General features: G+C 39.0%; 2 protein-coding genes across 4 annotated transcripts in view; both read right to left on the bottom strand.

Moving 5' to 3' along the window:
- Nucleotides 1-1,859: 1,859 nt before the first annotated feature.
- Nucleotides 1,860-16,827, bottom strand: part of LOC131349005 (serine/threonine-protein kinase pim-1-like) — a 49,346-nt gene continuing 34,378 nt past the window's right edge. Inside the window, exons 1-10 of one of the 2 annotated variants that reach the window (XM_058384305.1) lie at nt 9,795-11,684; nt 9,608-9,686; nt 9,413-9,509; nt 9,079-9,338; nt 8,745-8,982; nt 8,334-8,428; nt 8,153-8,203; nt 7,573-7,951; nt 7,293-7,472; nt 1,860-7,187 (exon numbers count right to left, since the gene is read on the bottom strand). In XM_058384305.1, the coding sequence (XP_058240288.1) occupies nt 7,069-7,187; nt 7,293-7,472; nt 7,573-7,951; nt 8,153-8,203; nt 8,334-8,428; nt 8,745-8,865 (945 nt within the window). In that variant the 5' untranslated portion in view covers nt 8,866-8,982; nt 9,079-9,338; nt 9,413-9,509; nt 9,608-9,686; nt 9,795-11,684 and the 3' untranslated portion in view covers nt 1,860-7,068. Of the gene's footprint in view, nt 7,188-7,292; nt 7,473-7,572; nt 7,952-8,152; nt 8,204-8,333; nt 8,429-8,744; nt 8,983-9,078; nt 9,339-9,412; nt 9,510-9,607; nt 9,687-9,794; nt 11,685-16,827 lie in introns of those variants that run through there. The other variant, XM_058384306.1, reaches the window with a different exon arrangement.
- The window catches only part of LOC131348992 (NACHT, LRR and PYD domains-containing protein 12-like), a 15,750-nt gene continuing 10,817 nt past the window's right edge, over nt 11,895-16,827 (bottom strand). For both annotated transcript variants that reach the window (XM_058384274.1, XM_058384275.1), the window contains one exon: nt 11,895-12,075. In XM_058384274.1, the coding sequence (XP_058240257.1) occupies nt 11,895-12,075 (181 nt within the window). The remainder of the gene's footprint in view (nt 12,076-16,827) is intronic.

Genomic DNA, 16,827 nt, shown 5'->3' with positions numbered 1-16,827 from the left:
ACTGGACAGATTTTCCTTGACGTATAGCTCTCGAGTATGTTTCCAGAATTTTATATAAGATGTCTTGCCGTTTGGATCTGTGTGAGCTCTCGAGCTTTTTAGGACCGCCAAAAAGTCTATGCAAATCAAAAATCTTGACCTTGATTCCTTTTCCACCCACCCCAAGGCTAGAAGTATGGCAATCATTTCAACTGTATAGACCCCCACTCAATCGGTCACTCTGCAGGCCTGTGGTACCTTTCTTTCTGGTACTGTGTAAGCTGCTCCAGTTTTTCGATGTTGTGTGTCTTTAGATCCATCCGTGTAAATTTGTGTATAATCTGAGTAAATTTCCTCAACATGATATCTGAAGGCTGCTATCAAATCTACTCCGTAAATGCAGTAAGAACAAATCAGTTCTCAGGAGTCCATGGCTCAGTCTCTGGCAGAAATAAAGTTGAAGAGACCTGCATATTTATAATGTTCATTTCCTCTCCATACTTATTTCCCAACCAGTCAAAGCTTTATCAAAAATTTCTTGATTGCTCCCAGCAATCCTACAATACCTTTTTAGCTGGGTATTAACCCCTTTAGGTTAGCCCAATAATTAATCAGTAACAGTTTCCTTCTGATGTCAAGAGGCACCTCTCCTGTCAGGACTTGCATGGCTGGAATAAGAGTTGATTTTACTGCTCCACAATATTGCCTTAATGCTTGCGACTGGATCCTATTTAACTTCCCCAATTGTGTTTTTGAAGCTGAACCGTATACCACACTACCATAATCAAGTACTGATCGAATTAAAGCTTTGTAGAGAAACTTGCACCCCATTTAATCCCACTTAAACATCTCATGATATTAATTACCTTCTGGCATTTTCTTACTATTTTTTTTAAACATGATCACTCCACATCAGTTTACTATCAAATATTACTCCTAAAAATCTAATAACCTTTACCCTCTCAACTGCTTTTCCATACATCTTTAAACTAAAGTCAGGACTTACTTTTTTCCAAGTTGTTTTTTTCCATAGAATTTAAAAGCCCATTGATTTGTCCACCTTTCAACTGTATCGATTGATTCTTGAATCTTACCATTAATGTGCAACAGGTTTCTCTGTCTCTTCCACAGTGATCCATCATCTGTGAATATTGATCTACCAATATCTGGCTTTACATCTGAGAATACATCATTGATCATTACTGAGAAAAGTAATGGGCTTATGACACTCCCTTGTGGTGTGCCATTTTCAACTACATATTGTCAAGACAATTCTCTTCCTATCCTTACTTGAATTTTCTGTCCATTCATAAAATCCTTTATCCAGTTAAATATTCTTCCACCCACTCCTAAGTTTTTTTTAATTCTATCAGTAACCCCTCTCTCTACATCATATCATAGGCTTTTTCGACATCAAAAAACACTGCAAAAACTCCTTATTAATCTGAGCCTAATCTCATTTTCTAGACACACCAACAGATCCATAGTTCCCTTTCCTCTCGTAAACCCACTTTGATATTTTTCTAGAAAATATGTTAGCCTTTCTGTTATCATTCTCTCCATGATCTAACACATATGCGATGTTAGTGCAATTGGCCTGTAGTTTATCGGCTTAGTTGGATCTTTTCCTAATTTCCTAATAGGAATTACCACTGCCTCCTTCCATGCTTTAGGTAGCTTTCCTTCCATCCATACATTATTGAGTAACTCCAAAATTTTAAATAATGCCTCATCTCTTGTTGTCTTGATCTCCTGATGTCGCATCATCTTATAACAAATCTGATTTTTCCCTGGTGATTTTAGTATTTTGCGGGTCTCAGCAGCCAGATTACTGTAAATACAGGAAACAAAGAGAGTCGGGAATCGCGTGTCTTCTCCGTCAGCTCCTCTGTATGTATGTCTTTATTGACAAATATTCAATATTTAACATTCACAAAGACTTGTTTTCCTTCAAAAGCATTCAAAAATCCCCCATTCATGTTCTTTCATGCGCCAACACAGTTAAAACTAGTATTAGTTTACTCAGATTATGCAGATATGTACAGATTTTAACTCTGTTTCACAGTTTAAAACATTTGTGACACTTGTTTCACACACAATTCCCAATAAATGAACAATATAAAGCATTAACAGCTAGGGCTGCAGCTATGGATTATTTTAGTAATCAAGTATTCTACCGATTATTCCACTGATTAATCAAGTAATCGGATAAGAAGTACTTTTTCTTTATTAAAGAGGAATACTAAATATGCAAGAGAAAATAAGACAGGTCTCTTAAAATGAACAACTAAGTTGTTTCCTATTTACAAAAATGAAAATAAAATCTAAACCTATTTAATGCATTTAAGTGGCATTCAAAATGCAAATACAAATATATATATATAAAAAAAACTTAATTACTTCAAAAGAAGGTACAAATAGTACAACCTAAAACATAATAATAATAATAATAATAATAATAATAATAATAATAATACCTAAACATTGTATTTATGTTGTGCAACTTTGACGTTTCAGTCTAACTACAGCTCAAGCAGGACATAAGCCTTTACTGGCTTCCTGGAAGACTTTGTGGTTTTTATAAGCGGCAAAAATTAGTGGACAGAAAGGAAACTTGGAACAAGAACAAGAGTCCATACACATCAAATTTCTTAACACATTTTTCTGTAACATGAAATTAGAGTTATTTGGAGAATAAACTCTCTTAAATGTCTCTACATACATTTCTGTATGACTGAAATGTGGTACTTGTTACTTACCTGGCTACGTGTATGTATCTTCTTAAATATACATATTTCATGCATCATTGCATGCTGCTATTGTTAATTTATTAATAATAATTTAATTAATAGATAGTATTAATTATGCATAGTGTGAATTAATTTGTATTTATTTATTTATTTTTAATTTTAAAAAAATCACTATTCCTTCAATAACTTCTAGGTCATGTGACCCTGTGACCCTAAACTAGTACCAAAATAATCTAATTGGAAACCCCCCCACGAGGTACACCTCTTGTTATCCCAAAATATGTCTTCACTGATTTTTATTTTATCCGAATATCTAATGTCCGAATATCAAACTAACTTCACCGCGGTTGAGATGTTGAAGTATGGAACTTGTAGTGCTGTGGTACACCAGTTCAGTCTTACAGTAATCACACTGTACAGAGTTTTCTGTCTGTTTTAGTTTGAAATGATCCCAAATTTTGAAAACTTTCTGCCGTTTTCTTTGGCCTGAATCTTCTCTGTGTGTAGTTACAGTAAATGCACTAAACGAAGCTTCGAGGCAACTAATTTGCCTTGATGATTTTTTTGTATTCAAATTACATGAGGAATCGTTTCAGCCCTATTAACAGCTATATGGGCTGCCATTACCAGCCTCTCTGCAGGAGCTAATCAAGTGATTAGTAAAGGTGCCAAGTGGGAGCCCAGAGTGAGCCTTCAACAGAACATTCAACTTAACAGATTAGCTTCTTTAACATAAATAAATATACATTTATCTCAGAATTACTCAATAATAACATGTTAAACTTCAATAGGCAACTTAACAGACATATACACTACTCACAAAAAGTTAAGGATATTTGGCTATTGGGTGAAATTGATGGAAAATGTAAAAAGTCCACGCTACAGTGATATTATATCATGAAAGTAGGGCATTTAAGTAGAAGCTGCAATGGTGATTTCCTCATCTCAAACAATTTATTGAAACAAAAGCCAACAACAGTGGTGGGTATACCACAACAAAAAATGTCAATGTCTCAATAATTTGTCATGTGCCCTTGACCATCAATTACAGCTTTACAGCGACGTCTCATGCTGTTCACGAGTCGACTTATTGTCTGCTGAGGCAGGGCATTCCACTCTTCTTGAAGGGCGGCCCTCAGGTCATTGAGGTTCTGGGGTGCAGGGTTACGAGCCTCTACACGGCGACTCGGCTGATCCCAGAGGTTTTCTATGGGATTCAGGTCTGGAGAAAGTGCAGGCCACTCCATTTGAGGTACCCCAGCCTCCAGCAGCCGTTCCCTAATGATGCGACCTCGATGAGCTGGAGCATCGTCGTCCATGAAGATGAAATTAGGCCTGTGTTGTTAATGCAGGGGCACAATGACTGGATTAATGATGTTAATCAGGTAGTATTGGCTTGTCACTGTACCATTCACAAGATGTAGGGCAGTTCTGTATTGAGTAGACACACCTGCCCAGACTGTAACACCACAACAGTGGCTGATGTATAGTGCTCTCTGTGACGTCTCCAACATTGTTGGTGGCCATCATTTCTTCTTCATTTCATCATTCAATCGACTTTCATCAGAGAACAGCACTGAGGCCCACTGGTCCCTTGTTCAGCGTAAATGCTCCCTGGTCCATGCAAGACGATGACGCCTGTGCCTGGTGGTGTGGTCAGGTACCCTTTCAGATCGTCTATCACACAGACCACGCTGATGTAAACGGTTTCGAATGGTCTGACGTGACACTTGGGTGCCTCACACCTCGATTAAATGTGCCTGGAGTTGAGTGGCATTCATCATCCGGTTCCACAGGGCACTGTTCACAATGAAGCGGTCATCAACGTGGGATGCGGCTAAAGGATGTCCACTGCTATGCCTTTCTGTGACTCTTCCAGTCTCTCTGTATCTCTGTCGCAACCTGCTGATGACACTCTGTGACACTCTAAGCTCAGTGGCCACTTCCCTCTGAGAACATCCTGTTTGAAGCCTCGCAATGGTGAGGTACTGTTGATCAATGGTTAGGTGTGGTCTTGGTCTCATGATGTCAAAATGTGAACAGCATGATGAAGAGGACTGTTTAAATACCAATTCTAATTGAACCAGAAAATTTATTGGTCGATTCATGGATCAAACACCAGTTGTGAATTTTGCTGTTAAGCACCTTGTTAGAGAACAGCAAGTTATACAAAAAGTACTGAAACCCTGAACAGTTGGACATGTGCATTCAAAAGTGTAGAGAAGGTCAAATTAAGTTCACCTGGAAAGGTTATAGTGCATTTTAGGTGCATCCTGAAATTTCACCCAAAAGCTGAATATCCTATATATATATATATATATATACACATGTACTGCATGTATACTATGTACTGCGTCAGCTATATGTGTTAGAAAATCTTGAATCCATAAGCATGGTAAGCCACAGAAAATCATTGCTGAAAGGGCTGGCTGTTCATGGAGCACTGTATCAAAGCATATTCATGGAAAGTTGACTGGAATGGCAAAGTGTGGCAGGAAAAGGTGCACAAGCAACAGGGATGACCGTAAGCTTGAGAAGATTGTCAAGCAAAGCCAATTCAAGTCTAGTGTGAAGTGTCCAGTCAGTGATGATTTAGGGTGCCATGTCATCTGCTGGTGTTGGTCCACTGTGTTTAGCTGATTTCCTTTTCCAGCAGGACATGGCCTGTGCCCACAGTGCCAAAGCTACTTGGAACTGGTTTGCTGATTGTGGTGTTACTGTGTTTGACTGGCCAGCAAACACACCTGACCTGAACCCTATAGAGAATCTATGGAGTATTGTCAAGAGGAAGAAGAGAGACACCAGACCCCACAATACAGATACATACACATTTAATTCATGTAATAAATTAACTGAGTGGAAGGGTTAAATATTATGTGTTCACTCGTAATATTTAAATGTTTTATTGTCATTGCACATAAACCTAGTAATTTTAAGTATATTTTAAACATTTTAAAAGTGTAGCGCGTGTAGGGCTCTGATGACATGTTGTTTCATGTATTGTTTTGCTACATTTTATGCCTTCCGTTTTCCAAACAAATGTTATATATGGTGCATTAAATGTATACGTTTTTTGTTGTATGTATTATTTATTTATTTATTTTATTAAGATGTTTTGTTTAATTAAAGGGTTCCAGTCCCTGGCATTATGCAGTTGTTCCAGTTCCAGTGAAATTTCACTAAATGCACTTAAAAAACAAAAACAAAAAACAAACCCTTTGTTAAGATTGTGTTAAGGCTGTGGATATTAAGTCACTTTTGTTAATGTTGGCTAAATAAACTATTAAATGTATTTTTTAGTGACGTTTACATAATTATCAGGAGTAATATAAACCGTACACTGCTGCATTGTGTACAGCAGCACGGTGGCTTAGTGGTTAGCGCCGTTGCCTCACAGCAAGAAGATCCTGGGTTAGAATCCTGGGCTTGACATCTAAGTATTAAATATAATTAAGTAAATTTTACTCAATTTATTTAGGTGCATCAAGTTAAATATTAAGTAGATTTTACCTAATAATGACAGGTGAATTGTACTTAATTTTAGAACCGTGATATTTAATTAAAATCTGTGTGTGCAAATTGTTATGAGGATTTTATTAAGTAAATCTTACAAGTTTGTTTTTTCAGTGTACATGGCTTAGTGTTGTTTCATTCAGATCTGAATTTGGTACAGATTTTGTTCAGCTTTCACACCCTAACTAGTGCACTAGAAAGGGTAGCCTAGGGACATTTGGGATTCAGGTAATGGACCACACATAATTTAGGATTATTATTATTATTATTATTATTATTATTATTATTATTATTATTATTATTATTATTATTATTATTTTTAAGCAGTAGGTTTGTATAACATTACAGTTCCAAAATTTCAATATTCAGCAACTATAACATTCAAGTCTCAGGTTTTTATTTTCCCTCTAAATCAAGAGGTAGTGAGAAATCTTCTGAATAAGTCCATTCTATGTCCTGTCCTGTGTCTAACACCGGTCATTTCAGCCACTGTATCTTCACTGGTCTGTGATAATGAAATTTAAATACATTTCTCTGGAAAATCTGCATGTGCTCCAATAATGCTGCATTTTTTCTTCTTTTCTGTTCAATAAGACTGCAGGGGGATTGCTTTGTTGCTTTCAAGTTCAGTTGCTTTCAAGTTCAGTGTTTTATTTATCAATCTGATCTCAGTCTCTCTTTCTCGTCTTGCTCTTCCCATCAGAGATCATGCAAGGCCTCAGTAGCAGGTTTTAGTGTCCAGAAGACTCCTGACCTGTTAACATAACTGAGACACATTTCTGTTTTTCTGTTCTTTACAATCATATTAATCAGGTCTACTCGCTGTCTAACCTGGACTCTGTCCTGAACTGCCCCCAGTAAACCACTCGTGCCTGGCCAAGAGCTCGAATGTTGGGCGTGTTTCAGGGTTTAAATCCAGACACCACATTAGCAGCTGGAAGCACTCTGTTGAGATAAAAATGTATAAAAATGAATCAATAGTTCAGTTTAAGGTCATTTTGCTCTATTTAGCATATTTAGTTTATTGTGCATGTTTCTGCATCGACTCACCTTGAGACACGTCAGGAAGTGCATTCAGGTACCCATAACTGAAGTCTTGTTCTATATCAATGAAGGGGATTTGTCCACTGAGGAAATGATACAGAAGAATGCCCAGACCCCAGATGGTGGCAGGAACCCCCATGTACTCTCCACGGAACAGGCACTCAGGAGGTATAAGGAATATAGTGCCTGAGTACAAAAGAGAGAAAGAACACCGAGAGCAATGTCACAAAATCGTTTTAAAAATCTTCTCCTCTGCATCCCTTCTGATTCTTTCTTGTGTAATTACCGAAAAAATGTTTGCTGGGAGTGTCCTTCAGCAATTCCCCACAGCCAAAGTCAATCAGTTTCACTTCCAGGGTTTCGGGGTTGATGATGAGTTTCTCGACCTTGATGTCTCTGTGTACCATTCCACGTTCACAGCAGTGACGAGCCGCCCGAATCACCTGCACCATGATGTCTCGAGCCTGTGCTTCAGACAGGGAACCTCCCTGAAGCTCCATGAATTCCAAGAGGTCCATACTGGGACTGGGCCGTTCCATGATCATGACGAACTGATGGCCCATGTCAAACCACTCCAGTAACTCCACAACGTTGCTACAGACAGGTGGCTCGGACACCATTCTCATTAGCGCCACCTCTGAGGGCAGCTCCTCCGTCTCTCCGGGCTAAAATGAGAACAGACATGGGCTGGATGTCAATACATCTAAAGTGTGCTAAGCAGAAATGTTCCAATGGTAAAGGTTTGGACTGCTAGATCAGTTCTTGTGTTCCTGTAATATCTATGATAAACGACAGGTAATGAAATGATGTCCTGTATGTGAGGAGGAATATATTTAACTACAGTGAATTAGAGTAACTTTACTTACCATTTTCATAGTTGTGGTAAATCCGGACTTCTTGACGACCTTAACAGCGACCTGTTCACATATACAGGAAATAATTAGTCAATTCTAAAAGGCATCATTTTTTCTGATTAGCTTAATTAATACAAATTCACAGCAATTAACATGTATCAGCAAAAACCTTTCTTTTTTTTACAAACTTTACCTTTTTATTATCTGCGATCCGGACCGCTTTGAAGACAAAGCCGAAGCATCCGTTCCCCAGCAGATCTCCCAACTGGTACCGCGAAGAAAGCAAAGCTGTTAAAGACAGTAATTTAGTTGATTAAAATTGAATGAGGAAAGATAGAGCATCGAGCTCAGTGTCTTCTCTTGCAGTAAAGAATGAGACTTGTGGTGTCTGTGGTTATTAGATTACAGAATGGTTCTTTTGGTAGCTTTTCCTGGAGTATGTTAAAGTACCTAAAGTACATAGTACAGTCTTGACATTAAAAATAGAGAAATGATCAGAAATCATCATGTTGTTGTGGGCTGAGTTTGTACTTCCAGCTTCCACAATACAAATAGTTTATAAGGTTCAGTTTAGATTTTGTCCACATGGTGGAGTGTAACGTACCTTCCAGTTCAGCAAGCTGTTCCGGACCAGGAGGCTGGAGTTCAGGGATCGGCTCATTCGGGGGATCATGTTTTAACTCCTGAATCTCAGAGACTCTGAATCTCTGGCTGGTAGACACCATGTGCTGCTCTGGGTCATCACTGACATTAGCATTTGCTAATGTAGTTCTGTGCAGCTGCCGGAGCGCTAGCAGCCACTCAGGTTCTTCTGAATTGTCTTTTTGCAGTTTGCAAGACAGCTACAAGACAGACAAGGAAAGTAGATTGGTGATGAGGACGACGCTTTGCATTTAAAACCTAGAAACTGTTTCACAATGAGGAATAATCTTACTTACCAAAAGAAGGTGTTCAATCAAGCTCCTTGTGAGTCTGTCAGGGAAAGTGATGACTGCCCTAGTGATGACCTCACAGTATTTAAAGCTTAATTCAGGTGAACCGAAAAAAAGATTTCTGCTGGCCACACACAACTTGAAGATCTAAGAGAGGTGTAAAATGGAAGCTTGGCTGGGCCTGTCCTGAGGTCAGCCACAGCACGTATTCATACATCTCAGTTCTCATGATGGGATTGACGAAGACCGTCAAGCCAAATGGCACACTGGAACAAACAGAACAACGTGTCAGTGACAAATCTGGAGAAAAACATCTCTCTCTCACACACATGTACAATACCTGTCGTATCTGATCAACTGGAAGTGTCTACGCGACCCCAGCTCCAGTTTCGCCACCACGTAGCAGATATCCGCTGGGTAGATCAGATTTCTGGAGGCTGCAGATACATGTGAGGATCAGGTCACAGTGCAGTTACATTCATGACACATCATGATATGATAATTCTAGAAAAATACTATTATTGTGTATCCATACCGAGATCATCTCCCATCTTAATCAGAGGAAGTCAAGCCAGAGGAAGGCTCCACTCCTTCCATCTCTGAGTGTCTTTGACCTGTAGCAGACATTGTCATGATGGTCAGCAGGATACTGGCAAAAACACTGCAAAATTACACCGACACATACAGACAGATGCTGATACTGGTGTGTATGACCTGCTTACTTTATCTAGTTTCCTCCGGAGCAAGCCGTAGCCTTTCAAGAGGACGGCTGCGGCTTCGCACATCATCACTTCCTGTAAAAGAAATAACGTTAGCCATCACGGCTATTGTAGGTATCGGGGATGTAGCTTAACAAACTATGACACTTACTCCATTTTGATGGCAGAACAATTCCATTATATTCCAGAAGAAATAGCTTTCTGCTTGGTGTGTGTGTGTGTGTCCTACCTAAACTGCAGGGAACTGCAGCAGGAACCTGTGTGTCCAAAGGCTTAAGAATATAGAGAGGAGGTGCAACAACTAACAGCCTGGTGCAGAGCCAACAACCTCTCCCTGAATGTCAACAAGACTAAAGAGATGGTTGTTGACTTCAGGAGAGCAAAGAGTGACCATTCTCCACTGAACATAGATGAGTCCATCATGGAGATCGTCAAGAGCACCAAATCCCTTGGTGGAGAACCTCACCTGGTCACTCAACACGAGCTCCATCACCAGAAAAGCCCAGCAGTGCCTCTACTTCCTACAAAGACTGAGGAAGGCTCATCTTCCACCTCCCATCCTGACCACCTTCTACAGAGGGACCATCGAGAGCATCCTGAGCAGCTGCATCACTGCCTGGTTTGGGAATTGCACCGTCTCGGATCACAAGACCCTTCAGTGGATAGTGAGGACAGCTGAGAAGATCATTGGAGTCTCTCTCCCCTCAGTCACAGACATTTACTCCACACGCTGCATCCGCAGATCTAACAGCATTGTGGATGATCCCACACACCCCTCACACACACTATTCACTCTTCTGCCATTCTGAACTGAGCTGGTGGACATGGACACAGAGACACACACACACACACACACAAACTTAATCTTGTTTACATGTGCAGGTCTATTTTGAGAACTTATATTAATTTAAGGTTCCACTTGAATACAAAGTGTTCTCCTGAGTCTGATCCTAAACCTGTGTCCCAACTCACAGGCAGTAAAGTGATTCAGATTCTGATCCGTTCCAGTAAACTGCTTCCTTGTGAATGACACGGACTTCCACAAAGATGCAGCAGTTTTCTTTAACATGTGAATGAACATGATTTGGGTCTAACACTGGGCTCCAGTCTGCTCCATCATGTAGGACTTAAATTAAGTTGTTGAGATTGAATTGTTCATTAAATTGAATTGTTGAATGTTTTCCTTGCAGTAACTTCCTGTGTTCAGCACCACACCCAATACTGCAGCACCTGAGAGACAGGAAGTGATCATGTTACTGAGACAGAACAGTTACTGCTTCAGAAAGGTTTGTGATCAAACACACCTCAAACACCTGAATTGTTGTGTTTCACTCACACTCACTGTTTATTCTGTAATTACACACAGTGGAAATGACATGTATACAACATATATACAAAACTGGGTCACTACAACAACAAATCAATCAGCAGACCTGTTACCATGGTTACAATTAAACACAGATTAGCAAACAAAGAACATATGAAAAGAAGTAATTAAAAAAATAATAAAATAAAGATAAATATTCCAACTGTAACTCAATCATCTGTGTAGAAACAAATGTGATATAAAAATAAGGAGGTAAAAATTGACTATAAACATCTCCAACAGCTGGATGTGTGTTTGTGTAATCAGTGTGATGGTGTGATGATATCTCTGTGTTGTGTGTAGATGCTGAAGGATTGGACTTTGGATTGTAAAATATGTGATTAAAGCCTGAAGTAACTTGTAGCTGAGTGGATAAAAGGATGTGGTCAGTCACGGTTATTGTTCTGGAACTTCTACATCTGAATATGAATGATTCAGCTCCCAAACTGCTGGAAATGTGGGACGGGTTCTAACGCTTCACCACTACTGCTTTATCCTGGACAAGAGGTTTGAGGTCAGACTCCGGTCATACACCAGACCTGGTGAGTTTATCATAATTAATGCTGAAAGACAGAAGAGGACAGAATTACAGACAACATTAAACAGAGTCACTCATCACATTCCTTATGAACAACAGAAGCGTAATGCACACACTAGATGTGACATTTTACAGAACACACTGAATATTACTCAATGTCTTACAATACAGTAGAGTAAAGAGACAGGAAGTCAGTAACTCACTGTAGTGTCTCCAGTTTACAGTGTGGATCCTTCAGTAGATCAGAGAGCAGCTTCACTCCTGATTCTCCTGGATTATTACCGTCCAGATTCAGTTCTCTCAGGTGTGATGAGGAGTTTGACCTCAGAGCTGAATCCAGAGCAGCACAACCTTCATCTGTAATACTGCAGTTCCTCATCCTGCAAGAAAGAAAACCTTCTCACACTTCACACTCAGTTTTAGCATTGAAAACATGAACTACACAAAATCTTTATATACACTACATTTACTCTCCATCTCACACACAACAATGACAATATATCAGATCTCTACAATTACACTTACAACAGATGAGAACTGGAGGTTGCTGTGTTTATTAAAACTCTGATGTGTGTGTGTGTGTGTGTATGTACAGTATGTGTGTGATTGTGTGTGTGTATGTACAGTATGTGTGTGTGTGTTTGTGTGTGTGTATGTATGTACAGTATGTGTGTGATTGTGTGTGTGTATGTGTGTACAGTATATGTGTGTGTGTTTGTGTGTGTGTATTTATGTACAGTATGTGTGTGTGTATGTGTGTATGTGTGTGTGTGTTTATGTACAGTATGTGTGTGTTTGTGTGTGTATGTGTGTACAGTATGTGTGTGTGTGTGTTTATGTACAGTATGTGTGTGTTTGTGTGTGTATACAGTATGTGTGTGTGTGTGTTTGTGTGTGTATTTATGTACAATATGTGTGTGTGTGTTTGTGTGTGTATTTATGTACAGTATATGTGTGTGTGTGTTTGTGTGTGTATTTATGTACAGTATATGTGTTTGTGTGTGTGTATGTGTGTACAGTATGTGTGTGTGTATTTATGTACAGTATGTGTGTGTTTGTGTGTGTGTATGTATGTACAGTATGTATGTGTCTATGGACAGTATGTGTGTGTGTATGTATGTATGTGTGTGTGTGTGTGTGTACAGTATATGTGTGTGTGTGTTTGTGTGTGTATTTATGTACAGTATGTGTGTGTGTGTTTGTGTGTGTGTATGTACAGTATATGTGTGTGTGTATGTGTGTGTGTATGTGTGTATGTGTGTGTGTATGTGTGTACAGTATATGTGTGTGTTTGTTTGTGTGTGTGTATGTATGTACAGTATGTGTGTGTGTGTGTGTATGTGTGTACAGTATGTGTGTGTTTGTTTGTGTGTGTATGTGTGTACAGTATATGTGTGTGTTTGTTTGTGTGTGTATGTATGTACAATATATGTGTGTGTGGTTGTGTGTGTATGTATGTACAGTATGTGTGTGTGTGTATGTATGTACAATATATGTGTGTGCGTGTGTATGTAGATACAGTATGTGTGTGTGTGTTTGTGTGTGTGTATGTATGTACAATATGTGTGTGTGTGTTTGTGTGTGTGTATGTATGTACAGTATGTGTGTGTGTGTTTGTGTGTGTGTGTATGTATGTACAGTATATGTGTGTGTATGTACAGTATGTGTGTGTGTCTATATGTACAATATATGTGTGTGTGTATGTATGTACAGTATGTGTGTGTGTGTTTGTGTGTGTGTATGTATGTACAGTATGTGTGTGATTGTGTGTGTGTATGTACAGTATGTGTGTGTGTGTTTGTGTGTGTGTATGTATGTACAGTATGTGTGTGATTGTGTGTGTGTATGTGTGTACAGTATATGTGTGTGTGTTTGTGTGTGTGTATTTATGTACAGTATGTGTGTGTGTGTATGTATGTACAGTATGTGTGTGTGTCTATATGTATAGTATGTGTGTGTGTGTACAGTATGTGTGTGTGTGTGTTTGTGTGTGTATGTATGTACAGAATGTGTGTGTGTGTGTATGTATGTACAGAATGTGTGTGTGTGTGTGTATGTATGTACAATATATGTGTGTGTGTATGTATGTACAGAATGTGTGTGTGTGTGTGTGTTTGTGTGTGTATGTATGTACAAAATATGTGTGTGTGTATGTATGTACAGAATGTGTGTGTGTTTGTGTGTGTATGTATGTACAATATATGTGTGTGTATGTATGTACAGTATGTGTGTGTGTATGTACAGTATTTGTGTGTGTGTGTTTGTGTGTATGTATGTAGTGTGTGTGTGTGTGTTTGTGTGTATGTATGTACAGTATGTGTGTGTGTGTTTGTGTGTATGAATGTACAGTGTGTGTGTGTGTGTGTGTGTGTGTGTGTGTATGTATGTACAGTATGTGTGTGTGTGTTTGTGTGTATGTATGTAGTGTGTGTGTGTGTGTGTGTGTGTATGTATGTACAGTATGTGTGTGTGTGTTTGTGTGTATGAATGTACAGTGTGTTTGTGTGTGTGTGTGTGTGTGTGTATGTATGTACAGTGTGTGTGTGTGTGTGTATGTATGTACAGTATGTGTGTGTGTGTTTGTGTGTATGTATGTAGTGTGTGTGTGTGTGTGTTTGTGTGTATGTATGTACAGTGTGTGTGTGTGTTTGTGTGTATGAATGTACAGTGTGTTTGTGTGTTTGTGTGTATGTATGTACAGTATGTGTGTGTGTGTGTGTGTGTATGTACACTATATGTGTGTGTATATGTATGTACAGTATATGTGTGTGTGTGTATGTACAGTATTTGTGTGTGTGTGTATGTATGTACAGTATGTGTGTGTGTTTGTGTGTATGAATGTACAGTGTGTTTGTGTGTGTGTGTGTATGTATGTACAGTATGTGTGTGTGTGTGTGTGTGTATGTACACTATATGTGTGTGTATATGTATGTACAGTATATGTGTGTGTGTGTATGTACAGTATTTGTGTGTGTTTGTGTGTATGTATGTACAGTGTGTGTGTGTGTGTTTGTGTGTATGTATGTACAGTGTGTTTGTGTGTGTTTGTGTGTGTGTGTGTATGTACAGTATGTGTGTGTTTGTGTATATGTACAGTATGTGTGTGTGTGTTTGTGTATGTATGTACAGTATGTGTGTGTGTGTGTGTATGTACACTAAATGTGTGTGTATATGTATGTACAGTATGTGTGTGTGTGTATGTGTTTGTGTATGTACGTACAGAATGTGTGTGTGTGTGTGTGTATGTACAGAATGTGTGAGTGTGTATGTATGTAAAGTGTGTGTGTGTGTATGCATGTGTGTGCGTGTGTGTACAGTATGTGTGTGTGTTTGTTTGTGTGTGTACAGTATATGTGTGTGCGCGTGTGTGTGTACAGTATGTGTGTGTGTTTGTTTGTGTGTATGTATGTACAGTATATGTGTGTGTTTGTGTGTGTATGTATGTACAATATATGTGTGTGTGGTTGTGTGTGTATGTATGTACAGTATATGTGTGTGTGTGTGTATGTATGTACAGTATGTGTGTGTGTATGTATGTACAATATATGTGTGTGTGTGTGTATGTAGGTACAGTATGTGTGTGTGTGTTTGTGTGTGTGTATGTATGTACAATATGTGTGTGTGTGTGTGTATGTAGGTACAGTATGTGTGTGTGTGTTTGTGTGTGTGTATGTATGTACAGTATGTGTGTGTGTGTTTGTGTGTGTGTATGTATGTACAGTATGTGTGTGTGTGTTTGTGTGTGTGTATGTATGTACAGTATGTGTGTGTGTATGTACAGTATGTGTGTGTGTGTTTGTGTGTGTGTATGTATGTACAGTATGTGTGTGTGTTTGTGTGTGTGTATGTATGTACAGTATGTGTGTGTGTGTATGTACAGTATGTGTGTGTGTGTGTCTATATGTACAGTATATGTGTGTGTATGTACAGTATGTGTGTGTGTGTTTGTGTGTGTGTATGTATGTACAGTATATGTGTGTATGTATGTACAGTATATGTGTGTGTGTACAGTATGTGTGTGTGTGTGTTTGTGTGTGTATGTATGTACAGAATGTGTGTGTGTGTGTGTATGTATGTACAATATATGTGTGTGTGTGTGTATGTATGTACAGTATGTGTGTGTGTGTATGTACAGTATTTGTGTGTGTGTGTTTGTGTGTATGTATGTACAGTGTGTGTGTGTGTGTGTGTTTGTGTGTATGAATGTACAGTATGTTTGTGTGTGTGTGTGTATGTATGTACAGTATGTGTGTGTGTGTGTGTATGTATGTACAGTATGTGTGTGTTTGTGTGTATGTATGTACAGTATGTGTGTGTGTGTGTATGTACACTATATGTGTGTGTATATGTATGTACAGTATGTGTGTGTGTGTATGTGTTTGTGTGTGTATGTACAGTGTATGTGTGTGTGTGTATGTATGTACGTACAGAATGTGTGTGTGTGTGTAAAGTGTGTGTGTGTGTGTGTGTGTACAGTATATGTGTGTGCGCGTGTGTGTGTACAGTATGTGTGTGTGTGTGTGTGCGTGTGTACAGTGTGTGTGTGTGTGTGCGTGCGTGTGTGTATGTATGTACAGTATATGTGTGTGTGTGTACAGTATGTGTGTGTGTGTGTATGTGTGTGTGTGTGTGTGTGTGTACAGTATGTGTGTGTGTGTATGTGTGTGTGTGTGTGTACAGTATGTGTGTGTGTGTGTACAGTATATGTGTGTGTGTGTATGTGTGTGTGTGTACAGTATGTGTGTGTGTTTGTGTGTGTGTGTGTATACAGTATATGTGTGTGTGTGTGTGTGTGTATGTGTGTGTACAGTATGTGTGTGTGTTTGTGTGTGTGTGTGTACAGTATATGTGTGTATGTGTGTGTGTGTGTGTACAGTATGTGTGTGTGTGTGTGTGTGTACAGTATATGTGTGTGTGTGTGTGTGTACAGTATGTGTGTGTGTGTGTGTGTGTACAGTATATGTGTGTTTGTGTGTGTGTGTACAGTATATGTGTGTGTGTGTATGTGTGTGTGTGTGTGTGTGTACAGTATGTGTGTGTGTGTGTATGTGTGTGTGTGTGTACAGTATATGTGTGTGTGTGTGTATGTGTGTGTACAGTATGTGTGTGTGTGTGTACAGTATATGTGTGTA

This window comes from Hemibagrus wyckioides, linkage group LG29, assembly GCF_019097595.1.
Source record: "Hemibagrus wyckioides isolate EC202008001 linkage group LG29, SWU_Hwy_1.0, whole genome shotgun sequence".
In the NCBI taxonomy this organism is placed as follows: Eukaryota; Metazoa; Chordata; class Actinopteri; order Siluriformes; family Bagridae; genus Hemibagrus; species Hemibagrus wyckioides.
The sequence above is the reverse complement of the archived record's forward strand: the minus strand, read 5'-3'. Positions and strand labels throughout refer to the sequence as shown.